A 21,031-nucleotide genomic window follows, 5' to 3' on the forward strand; every position below is an offset into this window, starting at 1 on the left:
TCTTTCTGTGATTTGGCAGGAACAAGTAGGGGTGTCATGAGTCCTTAGTTCTTCACACAGAGTATCTACTTCATTGTCCAAACCAGAGGAAGAGCGCCATGGGGCAGGTACCAGCAGAAAATATGAGAGGGTTCTAGAAACGTTTCTTGGTTCCATACTGGACTTCCAGAGTGGGGGTTAACTTGAGATGGAGACACTTCAGCACTGAGCACACTTACCAGCATATCCTGCTACTGTCTTTGGTGTCAGAATCAGAAACAGCAGATGGGCTAAAAGCACCATGGTTCTGAAATTATATGGTATTTTGCATGTTTTTATGAAAAAGGCTCAAGCCTGAACTGACTGAGGAGTTCAGATACTCTTAGCTTACTAGACATCTGCCTTTCATTTTGGTGGCCATTCCTTACATGGCTCCTCTCTGGGCCCATGGTGTCTGGAGAGCAGTCTGAGTCCACAGAGGGGAAGCAGATCACAAGCACTTATGTTGTTTCTACCGCAGGGACCAGGCTGGATCTAAGGGCTACAGCTAGGGGCCCAAGAAGCGTCCATGTGTCTCTTGGTTAATTTCTTGTTTCCCTTCTCATTGTCCGCTCTGGGCATTTGGGATGCCACATAATAACAGTAGCTGAAATTATGTACATCTTATGGCTTCCCAGTTCTTTCCCTTGAAAGATGTGATGATGAAAGAACCTTTCGTCCTTTTTATCCAGGAGTCTCATGGCCCCTGCCTGCCCCCAGGAGGACAGGTGTTACTGTCTTTCTCATCTCAGGGCGAAGGGTCAGTGACCTGTCACACAGCCAGTAAGTGGGGAAATAGAATCTTCAACCTGGGTCTTCTGATTCTAAAGCCATCTTCTCTCCAATAGTGTTTGCCTAAACAAATGACTTAAAAATTATTTCTGGAGCTGATTTGAAGATTTAAACCCCTTTTTATGCCACATAGCAACCCTAAACCTGGTACTATTTGGCAAGTCAGTGAGTGTTCCGCAGGGGAATGGAGTGAGCTTACGACAAATCTTTTGGGACCTGGGTGGGGGAGGGGACCAACGCTGACTATTGGGCAGAATGATTAAAAGAGGGTGTTCCTGGGGCACCTGGGTGGCTCAGTCAGTTTAACATCTAACTTTGGCTCAGGTCATGATTTCAGGGTCCTGGGATCGAGCCCCACGGTGGGCTCCCCACTCAACAGGGAGTCTGCTTCTCTCTCTCCCTCTGCCCCTCCCCCTACTCCTGCTCTCTCTCTCTTTCTCTCCCAAATAAGTAAATAAATAAAATCTTAAAAAAAAAAGAAGGTGCTCCTGTTACTAATGCTGTTCCAACTAGAAGAAACCTAGAGTTGCTGGTCCTTTAGGTTGTTGAATCACTTGATTCTTGGTTTTCTTTCTCTTGATTGGTGAAATTATAAAGGTACCTGCCAGTAAGAAAACGAAAGTTGGATTTTGTCATAGGTAGTTACTAGGAGAAGCCAAACCCATTCTCATAACAGCTAACATTCGTAGGGCATGTACTATGTGCCATGCTCTGTTATAAAGTGATTTATATGAATTCTTACATAATCTTACATAATAAGATCATAATTGTCTTATGTAAACAACTGTGTGATGTTAGTGCGGTTGACTCCATGTTACGTATAATGCCCACGGTAACTGGCCCCAGGCCACGATTCAGGTGGTTTGTTCCAGAGTCCTTGCTCTTAACCACTGTGCTATGATGCCTGTCCGTTATAAGACTCCTAGTTGGGGAAGTGAGGGTGAGGGATGGATAATGACCTTTCTCTCTAGGGAGATGCCTCTTACATCATTGTATGCAGGTGATGTGATTTGCATACTAGGAGGCTGATCCCCAAATGGGTGTTTCACAAGGAGGAGGAGACTCACCGTGTTTGAGGGTCTGGCTGATAATATGGTGCCGTTGGCGAGTATTCTGTGAGTGTCCTGGTTTCCCATGTGGTTCAGCTCATTCTCAGTTTGTCTCAACTTACTGCTTCCAGGTATCGTGATGATGGATTTGTCTTTGGACTGGGGTCTGAGTTCCCTCAAAGGAAGGGTCTACAACACAAACCATCCCCTAGATAAGAGCAGGTAGGAGAGGAAGACTTAGGAAGGCTGAAATTAGCTTGAACTTTTTAACTTTCCCATCTATCAGCAAATCACCCAGCCAGGAATGATTTTTCTGAATCTTACATGTTTTTGTTCTCTGGATGGTGAAAACAGTAGTGGAACAAGGAGAGCCAAGGCTTTGGGGGTGAGGGGTGGCATACGACAGTGAATCTGTTTTTGGTTTATTTCATCGAAGGAGACATTCAAAAGTTCAGGCTCATCTCTCAGATACTTAATGATGAATCTGGGTTCCTGTAAAGGATTGCATTTATAAAATTGAACTCTATCTTCCCCTCCTTCTTTCTCATTCATTCATTGACACTGAGCACCCATCATATACAGAACAATTTTTTCTTTTCCTTTCTTTTTTTTTTTTTTTTTTTTTTAAGAGGGAGCGATGGAGTGGGGTGGCAGAGGGAGAGAGAGAGAGAGAGAGAATCCCAAGCAGGCTCCACAGTGTGGAGCCTGATGTGAGGCTCAGTCTCACCACCCTGAGGTCATGACCCAAGCCAAAACCAAGAGTCAGACGTTTAATCAACTGAGCCACCCAGAGGCACCCAAGACAATTTTCAAGGTGCTAATCCTTTTCTCACTTACACCCTTTCTATCACTTTTATTATCCATTTACTTTTATTATTTTAAATTTTTATTATCAACTTTGATACTCCCGTGAGAATAGAGGGCAAGTTGAATGAAAAGTTCCTAACATCAGAATATTTTATTCCTCTCTTGTCCCTGTTCTCTCTTCTGTTCTCTGCTCGCTGCTCAGCCTCCCCAGTATGTGCTCACATGCTTTTTTCTAGCCCTAGGCTCCCTTTCTGCAGTACTTTGTTTTCGTCTAGAATGACTTCTTAGAGTAGAACATTCCATGGAGAAATTTTAAGTTTCCACCACGGAAGTGTTGCTCTCACTGCTTTATTGAAGAAATGCCCCACTTTTTTACGTTTTAGTGCTTCATCCCACCCCAGGCCAGTCTTAGGCCCTGGGTAAGCAGCGCTGATAGTAAGATTCCAGATTCAATCATTGTACGCACCTGTTCGGTTTCCTGATTCCATACACCTTCCCCCTCCCCCGCCCCATCTCAGGAACTCCGTGCTGGGTACAGAAGGGAAAGGGGAGGAAGGGAGAGGTTCTGCCCATCTAAGACAGCAGCGGTGCTAGAGCAAGTGCCTGGCAGAGACTTCGGGAAGCGTTTTCTCTTCTCTTTGCTCACGATCCTTCCAGAGCACATGGTTGCCCTTCAAGATGAGAGTTCAAACCATATGCCTCCGTGGAGTCCCTCACCAGCTGAATAGAGGTTTAGAAGACATGCCTCATTACCTTTCGAACAATCACTCAGGAAATATAATTTTATTCGAATGTTAGGTGATACCTGGAGGGCAATTCATTTATCATGGACACATTTTCAGCTAGATCACATTAAGTTGGCTCTGGTTTAAAAAAACGTCCTTCATATAATGGAAAAAATGAAAATAGAACCAAGGCTGTGAAATTTAAGTACATGATAATATTTTCAACCCAGACCCCCATTTTTTTTTCCAGTCATAGGCAGTTTTAATCAGTAATCAAGGAGCAACTAGAAACTCTCAGCCCCTGTCTCCAGGGCTACCGTAGCTGTGTCCTCAGTGTGGCTGGGCTGAGCCTGCCCCTCCCCGGCATCCGGGGTGGTCAGCGATTCCTTTACCAGCCAACTGTGAGACCTGAGCCCCTGCCTGGGAATGAGAGTAGGGGGCATTATAAGAGCCCTCGAGGGCCTCGGCCTCCCCGCCTGCCCTGGGCACCCCCTCTTCTCTGCCATGCTTCTGCCCCTGCAGGAGCTCCGCACCTGGGAGGAGGAGCTAACGCGGGCTGCGCTCCAGCAGAAGACCCAGGAGGAGCTGCTGCGGCGCCGCGAGCAGGAGCTGGCCGAGCGGGAGATCGACATCCTGGAGCGGGAGCTCAACATCATCATCCACCAGCTGTGCCAGGAGAAGCCCCGGGTGAAGAAACGCAAGGGCAAGTTCAGGAAGAGCCGGCTGAAGCTCAAGGATGGGAACCGCATCAGCCTCCCTTCCGGTCAGTGGCCGGGGACCTGCTGGGGGGTGGGGGCAGGGGGCCTGGGGGAGCCGGGGACCGGGCTCGGAGGCAGGACGTGCTGGGTCTCAGGACGGAGCAGGTTCCAGGTGGGCCGCTCTGTTCAGGAGCAAGACTGGCCTGCAGCAAAGCTGCCCCCCTGCAGGGGAGGTTTTGAGTGTGACTAGCCACAGAACGGGAAGGAAGACGGACCGGCGACAGGCGGACCGGACAGCAGGCGTCCAGACTGCTAGAGCGTGGCGGCTCGCTGGGAGAACTCCGGGCTCTGCAGAATAGCTCATCTCAGGGTGTCTTTAACTAACTAGTTTTCTGTGGGCAGTTGAGACTAGGATTCGCGGGTAGGCATTTGATTTACCTACAATCTTTCAGAAGCACTTTGGGTGAATAAAGGTACATTTGTAGTATGTTCAGCCTTGGGAAAATGCAAAGTCATAGGAAACTAGGAATTAGAATCTGTGGGGTGTAATGGACCCATGGAGGGAGGGGAGCGCTCAGGTGTGTGTTTATTGTATTCCAAGCCTGTAAGGTCCTGGGAAGCAAACTCAGTAGAGGGGTAAGGACACCAAGGGAAAATGGCATCATAGGGACAGTAGCGGAGGATTTTAAGCACCAGGATGATGGCTTCGGTACAGACAAGGGAATTCATTCAGTGAAATTCAGTGGATGAGTTTGTGGGACATGTTTACCAGTGTCCTTTTTGCACATTTTTTCTGGCCAGGCAGCAGAGTCTGTGAGCCCCTCGTGAGCGTGCCACGTGTGGCAGCCTGCTGCCGTGTGCTGGGGAAGCTCAGCGGGAAACAGTAGCTCCCACCTTCAGGGAGACCACGTCTAGTCGGGAGACCCAGGTGCAGACGCTCAGCTGTTGATTACACGTCTTGGTAGATGAGGACCCTGGGACTTAGAAATCCAGGGCTGTACGGCTTACCTTCTTTATGCTGTGCCGTCAGTGCCTTTGGAAGGCATCCCATTAGCCCCATGGCGCTTGCCTCCCTAGGTTCCCACCAAGGATTAGTCCTTATTCCTTGCTTTGCTGCCCTTAGTGAGGAGTATCCGTCTGCCCGCTTTGGTCCCCGAGAAAAGGGGGCCTGTCCTCATAGATTGTAAGAAACAGAATTTTAAGTGAGATTTCCTAGAATAATCAGCAAATCTCATGATCTTAGGAAAACTATCGTAAATGTGTAATTGGACACCAGTGTCCACTGTAGATGAGGTTGACTTGGAGAGTGAATTTTCCTTCTCCTCATACGTTCGTCTTGCTGTCCTGCCACCTTTGGGGAGAAAGAGATGATTCTGAAAGAGAAGGTTTCCCAGGAGAACAGGGGGCTTCTTAGGAAACCAGGGCCTGTCCCTCAAGCTTGCCAGGAGATGTCACTTTTCTCATAGGAACTGGGGTATGGAAAATTCTAATGCACACACGTGTCTGTCTTTCCCCAAGCAGATTTCCAGCACAAGTTCACGGTTCAGGCCTCCCCCACCATGGATAAAAGGAAGAGTCTCGTCAACAGCCGCTCCAGTCCTCCAGCGAGCCCCACCATCATTCCTCGCCTTCGAGCCATCCAGTGTGAGACTGTTTCCCAAATTAGTTGGGGCCAGAACACACCAGGGGCATCTGTCCCCTGCTCTGTCCAGCCACCGACTGGCCCAGGCTTGCTCCATCCATAACTTCTGCCGCCTGTCCTCGGCAGTGTGTAGATACATGCACATATGTACGCAAACCCTCGGCCCTCCTGCTTGTCTCTCTCCATTAGCTTTATACTCCTGCCTCCCCTGCTTTTCCCTAGAGACCAGCAGAGGGGTTTGTGGGTATTGATGGGATCTTTCCTGAACTACAAAGCAATTCAGAAACTGGTGTGTGATGTAGATAGCGTGGTACCTGGCCTGGGGGCCTTGTGTGCTCTCTGCCATATTTGGGGCATCGTTGTTTTTCTTTTGTTCATGCTTCCCAGGGAAGGGTGTTTTCAAAGTGTAGGTCCTAAGGAAACTTGCCAAATACTTTGTGATAGGCCAAATCTGGACCAATTTTGCTTTGACCACAGTGTTTATTAAAAAGAATTTACACACACGTGTGTATATGAATGGAGTCATTTCCCTAACTTAAAGATAGAGATTTCATTTAAAAACAAAACCAAAAAACAAACCCTAGCTGGCTGTGCTTGAAAAATCCTTTCATTTCTGTGGATTCCCTTCCTTCATGTGGCCACAGTTGGCTGGAAGCGATGGTGGCTTCCATATGCTCTGTATTTTGCTTCAGTTCCCTCAGCTCCTATTTTTTGGTGTCTGGAACCATCCACTCATTTATGATGTAAGCCTAGTCTCTGAAACATTTGGGTTTCAACTTGTGCTGTAAGGTAGCAATGTCAGAAGAACGTTCCTCCTCTCTTATCTATTGTATTTCTCTAGGCCTGTTCCTTCCCCTCCTCCTCCTATTCCCGACTTCCTGCTCCATAGTCTTGAGCTCCTCATTGTCTTCCTTTTTTTTTTTTTTTTTTTAAGATTTTATTTATTTATTTGACAGAGATAGAGACAGCCAGCGAGAGAGGGAACACAAGCAGGGGGAGTGGGAGAGGAAGAAGCAGGCTCATAGCGGAGGAGCCTGATGTGGGGCTCGATCCCATAACGCCAGGATCACGCCCTGAGCCGAAGGCAGACGCTTAACCGCTGTGCCACCCAGGCGCCCCCTCATTGTCTTCCTTTCTTACCAAAACTTTTCTGCACTTCCAAGTCTTCCTCACCCCCTTATCTTTTTTTCTTTCCTACCTACCACCTTCCCTACCCACCCCCAGGCCAGTTCCACCCAACAAAACAAGTTCCTTAAGTCAGATCTGTTTGGAACTCTGATGTCTGGCTGGCCTGAGCTCCAGCTTTGCATTGGACTTTGGAGAATCTGGGAAGTTTTTCCATGTTTGGTACTTTGAGAGTTCTCCATGATTGGTGCCTGAGGACTTGAAGGCTCCACTTGGGCACAGAGTTTTTGAGGAGGTGTGACTTCTTCCCTGCAACTCCATATGTGTATGTGTGTGCGTGTCTGTGTCTGGTGAGGTAGAGGCTAGTTTTGGGGGGACTCTGTCTATCTTTTTTCCAGATCCCATCCAACTTTTGTTATTCACAGTGACACCAGGTGAAAGCAGCAAAACCTGGGGCCGGAGCTCAGTCATCCCGAAAGAGGAAGGGGAGGAGGACGAGAAGAGGGCCCCCAAGAAGAAAGGACGGACGTGGGGGCCAAGTACGCTTGGTCAGAAGGAGCTTGCCTCAGGAGATGAAGGGTAAGAGCCAGAATGCAGGAGAGTCTTTCCACTTAAAGATGGGTATTCCCTTTTAAAACTACGATGTGAAATACTTCTGCTCTGTTGTGCGTTTCATTGCTTTCTGAGAAATTACAAGCCTCTTGCTCTTTGCAACGGTTTTCCAATCTCCTTGCTCCCCGGAACCTCCCCTAGGACGGCCCTCAGCATACTTTCTGTGTAAAGGGCCAGCTAATAACTATTTTAGGCTTTGTGGGTCCTATTATCTCTCTTGCAGCTCCTTCGCTCCGCCCCGTGTTGCCATGCTGAAGCAGCCGTAGACCACGGGCGACACGTAAATGAAGGAGCGTGCCTATGTTTGTTCAGTAAAACGTCATAAACACAGGCGGTGGACGGGAGTTAGCCCCCCAGTTATAGTTTGCTGACCCCTGCAGGCGTCTGGCTCAGAGTAGCAAGTAGACCAAGCGGTAACCGAGTATGAGGAGTTCTGCCACATGTTCTACTTCCATCTGGCTCGTCCCCTTCAAACGTCCGCTCAGAGCAAAGAGAAGGACGAGCAGGGCTTACTAGACTCTCTTGACTTGGAGGCTTATGCCGAAGCAGGGGTGGACGGAATAACCCAGCCCTGGTAGTCAGTGCACTCAGATGTAACTCCAAGGCCACCGGAACTTTTTTTTTTTTTTAAGTTCAATTAATTAACAGTTTCAGAGGTAGAGTTCAGCGATTCATCAGCCTTCTCTAACACCCAGTGCTCATGACATCACGGGCCCACCAGAACTTCTTTTAAGCCACCCTGACAGGTGTGAGCGCCTCCTCTGGGAAAAGCACGAGACCCAGCTTTGTGTCTTGGATGTGCTTGTGTTCTTCCTGTGGCTTCCACGTTAAATTGTCTCAAGTCCCGGTTCTTCAGAGGCCAGTCCCTTGCCCTGTAGTTAGCAGTGGCGAGCGTAACCACTGACCCCAGACCGCCTGGGTGTGAATCCTGGCCCCACCAGGCCTCGCCCTGTGGGCTTAGGTGTTCCCGTCTGTAAAACGGGGCTTATGTCAGCACCCACCTCGTGGAGCTGATGCGAGGGTTCAGTAAGTTCCTCCTTGGGAAGGGCGGACAAGATCCGCTGGCTCGTGGTGAGCCTGTGTAAATACTGCTCTGAGGGTCCCTCCGCGCTTTGCGTGCGATTTCTGTGTCACACCTGGAGAACGAGCGTAGTGGCGTATAGCTCTTATTCTTGCTGTTAGAATCTGGAATCCTGTTTCTTGACTTTTCTAAGTGTGAGAAGCAGCAGCAACCCCCTTCTCCCTTTTCAGTGACTCTCCCGAGCTTGTGCCTGGACCTGTTCCTGGCTCTGGGATTCCTTTGACTACTAAGAAGATTTCAGGTCCAAAATCTGTTTTCTCATGTCAGATCTGAGCTGAAGGTGAAAATACCAGTTTGGTGCATAACAGATTGAAGCCAGGCTTTATAAATCACTAGATGCCTTGGAACAGAGCAAAGAAAGGAAGGGAGGGAGGAAAGAAAAGGAAAAGGAAGAAAGAAAAAGAACATTTAGGTATTTAGGGCCAGTTCCCTAAGCGCCGTGAGAGTTCGGTGACTGAGCCCTCTAGGGATGGCAGAGTGCTCTGCCGTGGGAGGTAACGTAGGGCAAGAGCTCTCAGGCTGATTTCCTTTGAGCCCTGGGGTAGAGCAGGGTTGAGGTGGGTCTGAGAAACTCAGTCACCCTGAATCCCTTGGTATTTCTGACACTCATGTGATTCCTGATAGATTCACCTGATGGGATTTCCTGTGGATCCCAGTAGTTCTGTTTCATTGATAGATATTTTTTGTCTTGCTGGTAAATTAACTTCATTTCACATTCCAAAATATTAATTTTGGCATTTTCTTCCCCCTTGCATAGATTTGCCCTCAAAACTGTTGTCACGTTCAAAATAGGACTTAATTTTTTATGATTCTCAGTTCCTATTCAAGAAATAAAGTATATTCCATTCATTCTCGAGTAAAGACCTCTTTCATGTCAGACCTTTTTGAGAGCCTCTGTATGACAATATTTCTAATTTTAGTCCCTATCAACGGAAGAAAATATGTCACAACAGAAAGCTGTATTGAATTCAGTAATGTTAAGTGAATTTGCATTTCCATCATTTCAAAAAATAGTATGTATCTCAGAGGGAACATATGTACTGCCTCGTAGACAGCTTGGGATCTGTGGATTCATGCGGTCTGTGCATTGTGCTGTGGTGGCTCGGGGACCTTTGTCCCACAGATTGGGAGGTCCTGGGGCTGTGGCAGCTCAAGCAGGGCCACCACGTTGAGATTCCTGCATGGTGTGGGCTGTGCTGACCGGGCCAGAGGAGGGCAGCTGGCCACACAGTTGGAGTTGAGCCTTGAGGGCTCCCATGTGGGAGAGGCTTGAGTTGGATGCACCCACTGTTGCCTACTACTCGTTTTCTTTATTCATTGAAGATCCCCTCAGAGACGTGAGAAAGCTAATGGTTTAAGTACCCCATCAGAATCTCCACATTTCCACCTGGGGTGAGTCTAACCTTCACCCTTCCATCGAATGTGTTCGTAATAGTCTCCCTTCCATTTCCTTGCTCTCACGGCACACCCCATAGAATCGAGCCTCGTTGTTGCCAAGGCTGTGCTGACTTTTCTTCTTTGGTACCCTCGTGCACCCTGGGAGCTTCCTGTGTTGGTCTGACTTTCCCTTTCTTCCCTGACCACTCCTGTTGTTGGGATTCTCCTGGCACCCTTAGTTATAGGGAGACGATCCAAGGCAATTTATCCTTTCGTCCTTAGCACTGGCTTTGACTTTGCTAATCAGGATTCCCTTCAACACAGAGCTGGAGGTGATGTTAGAAGATTATCAGTTAGAAGTCCCAGACTGGGGGTTTAGGAGATGCTTATCTCTGGCTGTGTATTTTGGTAGAAACCACCGGTGGCTGGAATGTACCTGAATTTGCTGGTATTTCTGATAGCACTTGAAACAGAGATCTGAAATGAGGGGAAACATAGGTCCTTCTCTCTCCCTCAGGATGGACTGGGAAGGGTGGGCTTTATTTGAATAGCTTTTTCTGGCCCTAAAATGAGAGCCACCTCTGATTATATTCCTGGTATTTCCAAGGCAATCTATAACCCACAGATTACCTCAGTCTTCCCTCTTTATTGTCCACAGTGCTTCTAGGCCTGTGATTCCCCCATCGTATGAGGGGGTGGGAGGGTACCCCGTCAGGATCCTCAGAGTTACTGGCTTGAGGGTGTGAGTGCGTCACAGGGATGTGAAAGCAAGCTCCTGCCCTTTTCCCCTCCGTTCCCAGGCAAACCAGGGGCTCGAGTACAGTATTATGTACTCCCCACATAGGTCTGTCCCAAAGTGCACTGGGTTGGCGCAGCTTTGTTGGCTGTTTTTTGTTTTTAAAAAGTGGCTGGCTTTGAAAGTTGCCTAAGCATGCCATAAGCTTGGAAGGAGTGGAGAAACGGTCTGAGTGGAGCAGCCTGGCTGTCCGTGTCTGCTGGCTCGTCTGCCCGGGGCTCGCCTGGCATTGCGGTGTCCCCGAGGTCAGCACTGCGCTGTAGACAGTGTCCTGGAGTGACGGCCTCTCCCGGAAGATGGGCTCGGGCAAGACCCTGGCAGAGCTGGGCAGTCCTCACTCTTCCTGTTCTCCTGCCAGCCTGCCTGCTAGATCTTTCCCCGGCCCCACAGCAGCATGGGGAGGGGTGGGCTCATGCACTGCCTTTCCTTTCCTAGAGCATGTGTACTTCTGTTCGTGATGCAAGGGGACTCAGTAATGTTTGCTGCCTCTACCCCAAGGCTCTTGGGCTTTGGTGGAATTAAGCACACAGGGAGAGACATTTGCACAGGCCCATGGAGGTGAGGGTGAAGTAAGGGAAGTAACCAGTTCTCACAACTTCCTCGTTTCCTCCTATTTAGCCTCAAGTCCCTGGTAGATGGATACAAACAGTGGTCGTCCAGTGCCCCCAACCTGGGGAAGGGCCCGAGGAGTAGCCCAGCCCTGCCAGGGTTCACCAGCCTTATGGAGATAGGTGAGCATTGCCTTTGTCCTGACTGTCGCTGTTCCCTCCGGGAAATTTTGGCCAAGCTTCTGGGACTGTTTCAGGACCCCTAGTGCCCCTTCATGGGGGTTGTCTCCTCTTTACCCAACTCCTGGGCCCCCACCCAATTCCCTCTTGGCTTGCTCTACTCCCAATTCATCGAACCTTCCCAAATCACAGTTTCTTCCTACTGCTGCCATGGGACCTGCCCTTGGCCTCCTATCTCAAGGAGCCAGGTATAGTCTCCTTAGGGCAGTGCGGAGGGTGAGACCTTGAATCAGGCACTTCCCTTTGCGGGGTCACTTTCCTTTGTATCCTGATGTGGGGAGTCTGCAAAACAGGAGGTGGTGGTGGAAGGCACTGTGATCTTTCTCCAAGGAAGCTTTCCAGTGGCCTGTGATTGCTGAACGGGTAAGGTCTTCTCCAGGCTCTCTCTCAGGTAGTAAATCCTCTTCTCTCTGAAGATTTCCAAGGTCTTAGTAGGTCCGTTGATAGAGTAAATGCACCTTCACATGTGGAGTGGTCTTAAGACAGGTCTCCGGGCCATCCTAGAAATTCAAGATCCCTTCCAAGTTTAAGGTGCAAAAAATTAGGAATGTTACTGTTCTACCCACTATTCTAGGAAACTCACCTCTTGTGTTGAGGGTCCCGATGAAAGAAGTAGAAAAGTAGCAGATTTCCTTTTCTGAAAACACGAAAAGAAGCTCTGGAATGGAGAGGGATTTCCTTGTGTTGGTCACAGTTGAGTGCGGAGGGCTAAGCCCTGGGGGTTCGATGCCCGGTTCCTTATCCCGCCCGTGAGACTCTTGACCTTTGCGTTCCTGACGCTCCGCCAGGAGGCCCAGGGTTGGGGAGAAGGACGAGATTCTTCCACTTGCTGCTTCATTCCATTTGCTGTCTCCCCTCCCTTCCTCTCATCTTCACAGAGGATGAGGACAGCGAAGGCCCAAGGAGTGGGGAGAGCCGTCTACAGCATTCACCCAACCAGTCCTACCTCTGTATCCCATTCCCTCGTGGAGAGGATGGAGAGGGCCCCTCCAGCGATGGAGTCCATGAGGAGCCCACCCCGGTCAACTCAGCCACCAGTACCCCGCAGCTGACGCCCACCAACAGCCTCAAGCGGGGCGGCACCCACCACCGCCGTTGTGAGGTGGCTCTGCTCGGCTGTGGGGCTGTTCTCGCAGCCACAGGCCTAGGGTTTGACCTGCTAGAAGCTGGCAAGTGCCAGCTGCTTCCCCCGGAGGAGCCTGAGCCACCAGCCCGGGAGGAGAAGAAGAGGCGCGAGGGTCTTTTCCAGAGGGCCAGCCGTCCTCGCCGGAGCACCAGCCCCCCATCCCGGAAGCTCTTCAAGAAGGAGGAGCCCATGCTGTTGCTAGGAGACCCCTCTGCCTCCCTAACGCTGCTTTCTCTCTCCTCCATCTCGGAGTGCAACTCCACCCGCTCCCTGCTGCGCTCGGACAGCGATGAGATCGTGGTGTACGAGATGCCTGTCAGTCCGGTCGAGGCCCCCCCGCTGAGCCCTTGCACCCACAACCCCCTGGTCAACGTCCGAGTGGAGCGCTTCAAACGAGACCCTAACCAGTCCCTGACTCCCACCCACGTCACCCTGACGGCCCCCGCGCAGCCCAGTGGTCACCGGCGGACTCCTTCTGACGGGGCCCTCAAGCCAGCGGCTCTCCTCGCCAGCAGGAGCCCCTCCAGCAATGGCTTGAGCCCCAGCCCTGGAGCAGGTGAGTCCGGTCCTCCTCCTCTTTTCTCTTTCCTGCCTTGTGCCTCCCCCAGGAGCGGCAGTACCGGAGTGAGTGCCATTCCTCCCGACTCAGCTCACAGGACGTGCCGCCCTGGGGCTGGAGCGGCGGCCAGGCTGGCTGCCTTCTGTCCGGCCTGTGCGTCAGTCGCAGAAGACAGGCCGGTTCTAGCAAGCATCAGAGCCAGGGTTCCCGTGGGATGCAGGCCCTGGGCCTCGGAGCGCGCAGTGCCGTGCTGGCAGGGCTCGGGTGGGCCAGGAGCCGCGCTCCGCCTGCTCCTGGAGGCGGAGACTGAGGTTCCCGGAACGGAGGCCGTGCCGCACACAGGACGGGTGTTTGGTGCCGTGTGGCTGGGCTCCTGCCTGCCATTACCGCTTAGTACAGACATACAGGCAAGCTTCCTCCTGTGCGTGCTGCCCGACATCACTCATCCCTGGCTCGTGCCTGACCCCCGACGCGGAGAGGGGTGCAGGTGAATTGCCAGTACGGCCGCTTTCTCTGTCTGACACCAGCCACCGGGGCATACGTAACCTGGTTCGCTCCCACCACCATCCCCTGCTCCCTAGAGACCTAAGTCTGGCTCTGAAACCGCTCCCAGGGGAAGACGACGAGATAGCAGTTGAGATTTCAGCGATATTTGAGTGTAAATGACAATTGTGTTTTCCCCTTCAGCTTGCCCCTCCCCTCTTTAGATTTTCTTTGTTGGACTCCGATGTGTCTCTTTGGGAAGAGACCTTATGATTCATCTTTAGAGTTTTGATACCTCAATTTGTTCCTGCCTCACATGTTTATTCACTGCATGAACTGGGAATAAACAGACGCTTCCTTACATCAGGGGTCAGCAAACATACTTGGTTAAGGGCCAGATAGTAAATGTTTTAGGCTTTGGGGGTCCCATGGTCTCTGTTGTAACTGCTGTTCAACACGGCTGCTGTAGTGGGAGAGGAAGCAGTAAGTGTGGCCGTGTTACATTAAAGCTTTATTCGCCAACACAGGGTGGCCCGTGGAGCACAGTCCCACCTTACGCTCTTTCATCACAGATGTGACCTCCGTATGTCCCACGATTATTTTTATTATCAGATACAGTGATCATGGCCTTCTGGTTCACTGCTGTATCCCCAGTGCCTCCCAGCACACTGCCCTGCACATAGTAGGTGCTCATTCAATATTTGTTACTTGGGTTAGTCCAAGTGACTGGGGACATGGCAGCTGTGGGGAGGGAGCAGTTTATACCTGGCCCAGAAACGTGGTGCTGTCGTCTGATGCTTCTCCCTTTGTCTCTTTGACCAGGAATGTTGAAAACCCCCAGCCCCAGCCGAGACCCCGGTGAATTCCCCCGTCTCCCTGACCCCAATGTGGTCTTTCCCCCAACCCCAAGGCGCTGGAACACACAGCAGGACTCCACCTTGGAGAGACCCAAGACCCTGGAGTTTCTGCCTCGGCCGCGTCCTTCTGCCAACCGGCAGCGGCTGGACCCTTGGTGGTTCGTGTCCCCCAGCCATGCCCGTAGCGCCTCCCCAGCCAACAGCTCGAGCACGGAGACGCCCAGCAACCTGGACTCGTGCTTTGCTAGCAGCAGCAGCACTGTGGAGGAACGGCCCGGACTTCCGGCCCTGCTCCCGTTCCAAGCGGGGCCGCTGCCCTCCGCCGAGCGGACGCTTCTGGATCTGGACGCAGAGGGCCAGAGTCAGGACAGCACTGTGCCGCTGTGCAGAGCTGGACTGAACACACACAGGCCTGCCCCGTATGAGATTCAGCAAGAGTTCTGGTCTTAACGTGAAAAGGGTTGGGGGCGGCCAAGGGGGAAGCAGGAGGAGATCGGGGGAGCTGGCTGGCACAGCCCTTTCTCAGAGTTGGACCCCCTGAAATCCAGCCCTACTTCTTGCACTGATAATGCACTTTGAAGATGGAAGGGGTGGAAGCAGGGCCACTTCAGAGGGTCCCGTGCCCTGCAGGGCCTTTCTACCCATGTCCACTGGAAGGGGCTGTGGCCATCAGCTCTGGCTGTGTAGGGGAGGGAGGGGTGCGTGCATGTCCCCCACCCTCCACAGTCTTCCTCGCCTTTAGGGTGACCCTGCAGGGTCACTCAGCCAAATCTGTCTGCTGCTCCCTCTCCTCAGCCCCCCAGGGAAGCCCAGAGCCTGTCCTGGAGTCCTTTTGTTAGCCCGGAGTTTCGCCTTCCCAAACACCAGTATTGGATACTCCACGATTAATTTTGTTCCTCTTCCACATTCTTCCCCCACACCCACGAATCAGAATCTCATTTGGGGTGAGTTAGGAGCTTTTCCATGTCCTCAGCCCTTACGTGCCAGCCGGAGGATAGAAGGCACGGTGCCCGGTGTGGGGTGCAGGAGTTGACGGATCTGGCACTTACCTGCCTGCAATTCCAGGCGCCCCCCCCCCCCCCGATTAATTTGAGCCTCGCAGGGTTAAGGGGACCTGCCTCAGTGAGAACTGGGGGGAGGAGGAGGAGGAGGAAACCCAGAGTCTAGTGGCAGCCAAGAGGGTCACAGAGTCTGTCCTTGTTCCTTTTGGAAACATGCAAATCAGGGCAGAAACCAGCACCTGTTGATGGCATCCATCTCCTACCCGGGGTCTGGACGCGGCCAGACCAGTTTCTGCCACAACCATGCTCATCCCAGGGATCGTTTCTTGGGAGACTCACTCACCAGTGCCAGTTCTGAAGCCAGAGACAAAGTTCCTGTGTTTGTCTGTTTTGTTGTCTGCTCTTTATGTGCTCTGCCCTTCCCTTGATCTTTCCTCCCATCCCCGGGATCTGTGGACTTCGGCTTATGTGTTTGGTTGGTAGAGACTTGGCACTGCTCCAAAAGAGCATATTGGTGGGGGTGGGGTGGGGGCCCCTGGACACTGGGAGCTGGACCGGTGGGGATTTCTTCGCAGCCAGGCCATCCGTTTTCTGGGATGCCCTTCAAGGACAACGGAGCCTTAGTACCTTCCGCAAATGGATACGGTGAGGCCATGATGTTTGTAAGGTGCTTAGAGAGCCCCCAGTGTGCAGCAAGCTCTGAGCCCCAGGCTGTGCAGACTGACCACGGCCTCTTGTCTCTGTACACAGTGGCCCCTGCTGCTGGGCTCTGGACCCTGAACTGGGGCGGAAGGAGAGCAGAGGCCAACCCCGACTTTTCTGGAATGTGTTTCCTTAACTTGAATGTTGAGTTGCTTCCGGAGCTTTCTCCTGTGTACCTTCACTTTTCCCCTTACCCTGAGGCCTCCTGTGTCAAGTGTGAACAGTTCTCTTTGTGCGGGACACACACACAAACTTGATAGAGAGCAGAGCTTTAGGCGGTGCTCCTCTCCCCTCCAGACTCTCCAAATGTTGCTTCACTGTCCTCTTTCACGGAATAGTTCCCTGGAAGTGTCGTAGGACGGCCCGCAGGCTGCCAGCGTTTGCTGCCTGGAGGCCAGAACACAGGGAGCCACAAAGCTGGCTCAGGGCATGCGTTTGGTCACTGCTCCGTCTCTCTCTGTAACTGATAAAGTCCCATCGTGGGAATGAAAAAAGGGGTGACCTTGGTTTTCAAATTGTTCCTTGTTTTAGGAGCTCACTGGCACTTTGGCTCAAGGGCACCACCTCCCCTTGGGTGGGAGGCACTCTTAGTGTATGTCCCCGGGGCTTTGCTGCTGGGTCTCATCTCCCTTGCTTTGTGCAGTGAAGACTGAAAGAGATGATTTTTGCCTCCATCCCCTCACCCCATGGCCAGAAGGGGGGAAAATGTGAATCCTGTGCACAGTTCCAGCCAACCAAATGGCTCCCCTTCATTCTTGATGGGGAGAGGGCGGCACGTGGTCTGTTCTTGCCCTTCCCTGGACTCTCCAATGCCCCAGTTCCTAAGTCACTAATGCATCGATAAGGCTTTGGCTCCACTGAACGGCCCTTCGGTGGGGTGCAGCATACAGCAAAATGCAAACCCTGCTGGCTCTGGACAGTGCTCTGTGCTGTGAGGCAACTAACCGTTTTCTACTTTTTGTTGTTCTTTGAGGCTGCACCCATCTTTTCTGGAAGTGGTAGTATAACTGTTGCCGTGTAGGCTTAACGGTGGCCACTTGGCATTGAGTGAGAGACGGAACCCATTACTCCCGCATCCAGAGGGAAGACAGGGGAAGCCTGGGTCTGCTGAGGGTAGAATTGCACATGCAAGAGGCAGAAGGAGGGTTAGTCTGCAGCTGCTTCGCTGAGCTTGCACGAAGACGGACGAGTTCTTTCTCAGCTCCTCCAAACCCTGTCTCTGACGGGCTCCTGCCCGCCACTCTCTCTGTGGGGCGAGGCTCGGTTGGATAAGGATCCTGTATGATAATGGGTTTGAGTTGCTTTCTGTCCGCTTTGGCTCCCTGGTCTCTGTGGTCACGGTCAGGAGCAGGCCTTGAAGCTGGGATCAGTCCCTGCTGTGGTATTAGCCAGCATCCCCTGTTCTCTTTCCTTCTCTTTCCTCAGGAGCACTTTCTGCTCTTGGCAGGGGCTCACTACCTGGAAGATGGTACTGCTCTCTGCTCTTCCTCCTTGGGTCCTTCCACTGATTCTAAACAGGATTATCTTCTATTTCCCCCCCTGGGGATCCAGGCCACTGCCAGGGGCTGAGTGGATGTCCCCATTTCCCCCATGTGTTGTTTCTAAGAGGCTTCGGTGGATGTTTTTCGCTTCATATCCTTTAGTATCCCAGGGGTCTGGTGGTAATGGTGAAGGTGGTGACGATATCGTACATGGGTCAGCACTGAATAGTGCTGACCTTTCCTCCTGACCTTTACAAAATTGCAACATTGTCCTTCTGATACACTTGCTGGTAGAGAAGAGGCAATGCTTGAAGAGGAAGAAATTCAAAGGAAGAGAAATTGAAAGGCTGCTTGGGCGGGCTGCTGAGTTGGGCTCGGAGCTCTTGAGCCATGAACAGGGTGGCTCTCTTCCACTTTCTGCTTTGCTTTCTCACCTCGGGCTTGGTTTTTAGCTCCTCTCAAATTTCCTTCCTGTAAAAGCAACCATTGCCTGCTTCCCTGTCAAGGGCAATGAGGACGTGTATCTGAGCAGGTCGCAAAGCACGCAGCTCCCTGCCTACCATCAGGATGAACTGCTGACATGAACAGGGCGGGTCTCACCACTTTAGCCTCTAGGGGACTTGCCTGCTTTCTGGAAGAGTAGTGATTTGGAGTTGGCTTAGCACGGGGCCCGTGGTCAGACACATGTTCTGCATTTATGTAGCACCTGGTGTTTATAAGCATCCTTTCTAATCGCCCCACTTGTCGGGCTGGCCCTCACCACTAGTGTCTCAGGAAGGAGGAACTAGGAGACGGGGAGGCTGGAGGCAGCATCAGAATGACAGTTTGGGGTCGCATATTGTTTAGGAGTCATTCCCAGAATCTGCTTTGTTTTGGAGTCTGGAATCAGGCCAATTCCTGGAAGAATCTTTGGGAGAAGGTCTGCCGGCCCTTGAGATACATGTCCTGGTATGAGGCTCTTTACAAGGCCCCTTTTCCCTCAGACCATGGTTGCTCAGGGACACAACAAGACACCCCAGGGGCACCTAGGTGTGGCTTGTTGTCAATGCTCTTGCTCCTCAGTCCCCACAGTGGAGGCCCCCTCCTCCCTTGCCCCCCCCCACACACAGGGAGGGAGACACCTCCTGAGCATTGCTAACTCTTCAAGCTCGCTTTTCACAAAAGCACAGAGCAGCGGCCTCTGAAGGCTGGATGGCTTCAGGCAGCCTTGACCTTTTCCTCGTGTGTTCAGTGAAGCCTGTGCTTTTGGCTCAGACACGTGAGGGCGCCCCTTCAGGCAGGTGGGAAACACTCCGTTGCCTCTTGAAGGATTTGGGGGAAGAAGCAGATGTTGCCCTCGCTGCAGTGCCAGGCTTTTCCTGAAAGCTCTGCCAGAGACTGGCCGGGGTCAGAGGTGAGAGCAGCCCACAACATGTTGTGATGCTAAGTGACCATGGAGGCAGGAGCGGCAGGCTGGTGTTGACCAGAACTGCCTCCATACTAGTTGTGTGAAGTTGCAGAGGTTTCTTCCCCTCTCTGGACCTCTGAGCCCAGCCACGAACTGAGGGGGATCCTACCTTCCCCGCCTGAAGCACGAAGCCCTTTGACTTTCAGCTGTCTGATCCTGGAACCCAATGTCCAGCACCGATGAGCCTCACCTTGCTAGATGGCTTCCCTTCGTGGAGAGTGTGTGCGCGTGTGTGCGCGTGTGTGTGTGGCTGTAGGTCGGAACCAGTAGGACAGTTTCCTATGGTTCGGCCACTAGGCCACCTGCCTCTCTCCTTGGCTTCAGGCCTGAGGATGACCTCTTGTCAAGCTACATTTGTTATTAGAAGCACGTTCCCAAATGCTCTCTTCTTTCAGACAGATCCTTGCTTTCTTAGATCAGGAATTCAAATGAGTGAAAATCCACATTAGAAAGGAAAACACTGCTGCCTCTGGGCGTCCTCAGTCCCTAGCACCTCCCTGGCCTTGTCACCTGGGCACTTGCCATCGCAGGCACTGGCGTTTGAAGGCGGGACGCAGAGACGGGCGTCCTGGCTAATGAAGGCTAAGTTACGGGATTTTGGTGCCTAGTTAACCTGACCCAGCTCTGGGTGGCTGTGCAGGCCAGGTGAGCCTCTCGTCCACTTCTCAGACTGTTGACTATTTTCCATTTGTCCTGATGAGATACCGACAGCGCCCCCCTCCTTTGTTCATTTCCAGTCTTGGGCTCTGGAAGCACCGCGGCCTCCCCAGGCTGCTCAGGGAGCCCCAGCATTTGTTGTTCTGAAGGTTGAGCTCCTTCCTTTAATCTGGAGCCAGAAGGACTGGCCTTTCTGATTCTTACTGCCTGTGGCTCCCCGCACCCCCTCACCCCAACCGGAGCCTTGCCCTGGGTCCCTCGCTCACGCTGCAGCTAGACCAGAGAAGAGCCGTTGTGGTGAGTTACACGCCCTTGGTCCCCAGTTGTAGCAAAGAAGGGAGCTGATGAACTCGTCAGCTTTCTCCTCTGGTTTTCCTCACTGTCCATCCTAAACACGCACACACACACAGACTCGCACGCTCACACACTCACATGCTTGCACACATTTAAACTGTATCTTCTGGAGGATTAAGGAAAGAGGTTGGAGATAGGTTTTACTTGGTTTGCAGAAACACTTTCTTTGGGATTTTCTTCCCCGGTAGAGCCTTTGAGTCTGGGTAAAGTGAAAGTTCACATTTGTGTTCGTTTTGTTTCTCTGGAATTAGCTACTAGTTTTCATTCCTAGGTGCCAATGTCTTGTCCATATGTCCTGACCCTGTGTTCTTGAATTCCCATTTTGCTTTGGGATTTAAGTTATTGTAATTTGTCAACAATATTTAAAAGTAGAAAAGTCCTGAGGGAAACTTACCAGGTTCTTTTCTTTGGCTTTTTTTTTTTCAAGGTACTGTAAATTGTTAACTAGGGATGCCAAGCAGGCTTGGTTCAATGGCTAAACCTCTTGTATTACAGTGTAATGCTGATGGAGCCTGGTCCCACCACCAGAGCACACACAGACTTGAATAAAACTGTTACAACAATGACTTCTGGTTTGCCATGTGCTTCGTAAGCTTATCCTTTCCCCTCTTTTTAATTAAACAAAATGTCCAAGTAACTGGCTCTTTCTGGGGGATTTCCATACGTGGGGAAAAATAGAACCCATGGCTATGGAGCGGGAAAGAGGAGGTGGATAACGAAGGCCCTGGAGCCCCCGGCTGGACCACAGGGGCCCTTCTGGCACATGGCACTGAGCAGCACTGCCTAGATGAGTCTGTCTCTTCTCACAACTGACTTTTGCACGGGCCACGTGGGCTTTCAGAGCCCCCGGCAAG

At 51.7% G+C, this 21,031-nt stretch overlaps 1 protein-coding gene across 2 annotated transcripts in view; it reads left to right on the forward strand.

Moving 5' to 3' along the window:
• MAP3K9 (mitogen-activated protein kinase kinase kinase 9) overlaps positions 1-20,743 on the forward strand; it is a 75,989-nt gene extending 55,246 nt beyond the window's left edge. Inside the window, exons 6-12 of one of the 2 annotated variants that reach the window (XM_026519628.4) lie at positions 3,914-4,154; positions 5,611-5,733; positions 7,282-7,435; positions 9,873-9,941; positions 11,341-11,453; positions 12,389-13,192; positions 14,501-20,743. In XM_026519628.4, the coding sequence (XP_026375413.1) occupies positions 3,914-4,154; positions 5,611-5,733; positions 7,282-7,435; positions 9,873-9,941; positions 11,341-11,453; positions 12,389-13,192; positions 14,501-14,985 (1,989 nt within the window). In that variant the 3' untranslated portion in view covers positions 14,986-20,743. The remainder of the gene's footprint in view (positions 1-3,913; positions 4,155-5,610; positions 5,734-7,281; positions 7,436-9,872; positions 9,942-11,340; positions 11,454-12,388; positions 13,193-14,500) is intronic. The other variant, XM_026519627.4, reaches the window with a different exon arrangement.
• Positions 20,744-21,031: the final 288 nt, after the last annotated feature.

The sequence above is a fragment of the Ursus arctos genome, unplaced genomic scaffold, assembly GCF_023065955.2.
Source record: "Ursus arctos isolate Adak ecotype North America unplaced genomic scaffold, UrsArc2.0 scaffold_25, whole genome shotgun sequence".
Classification (NCBI taxonomy): domain Eukaryota; kingdom Metazoa; phylum Chordata; class Mammalia; order Carnivora; family Ursidae; genus Ursus; species Ursus arctos.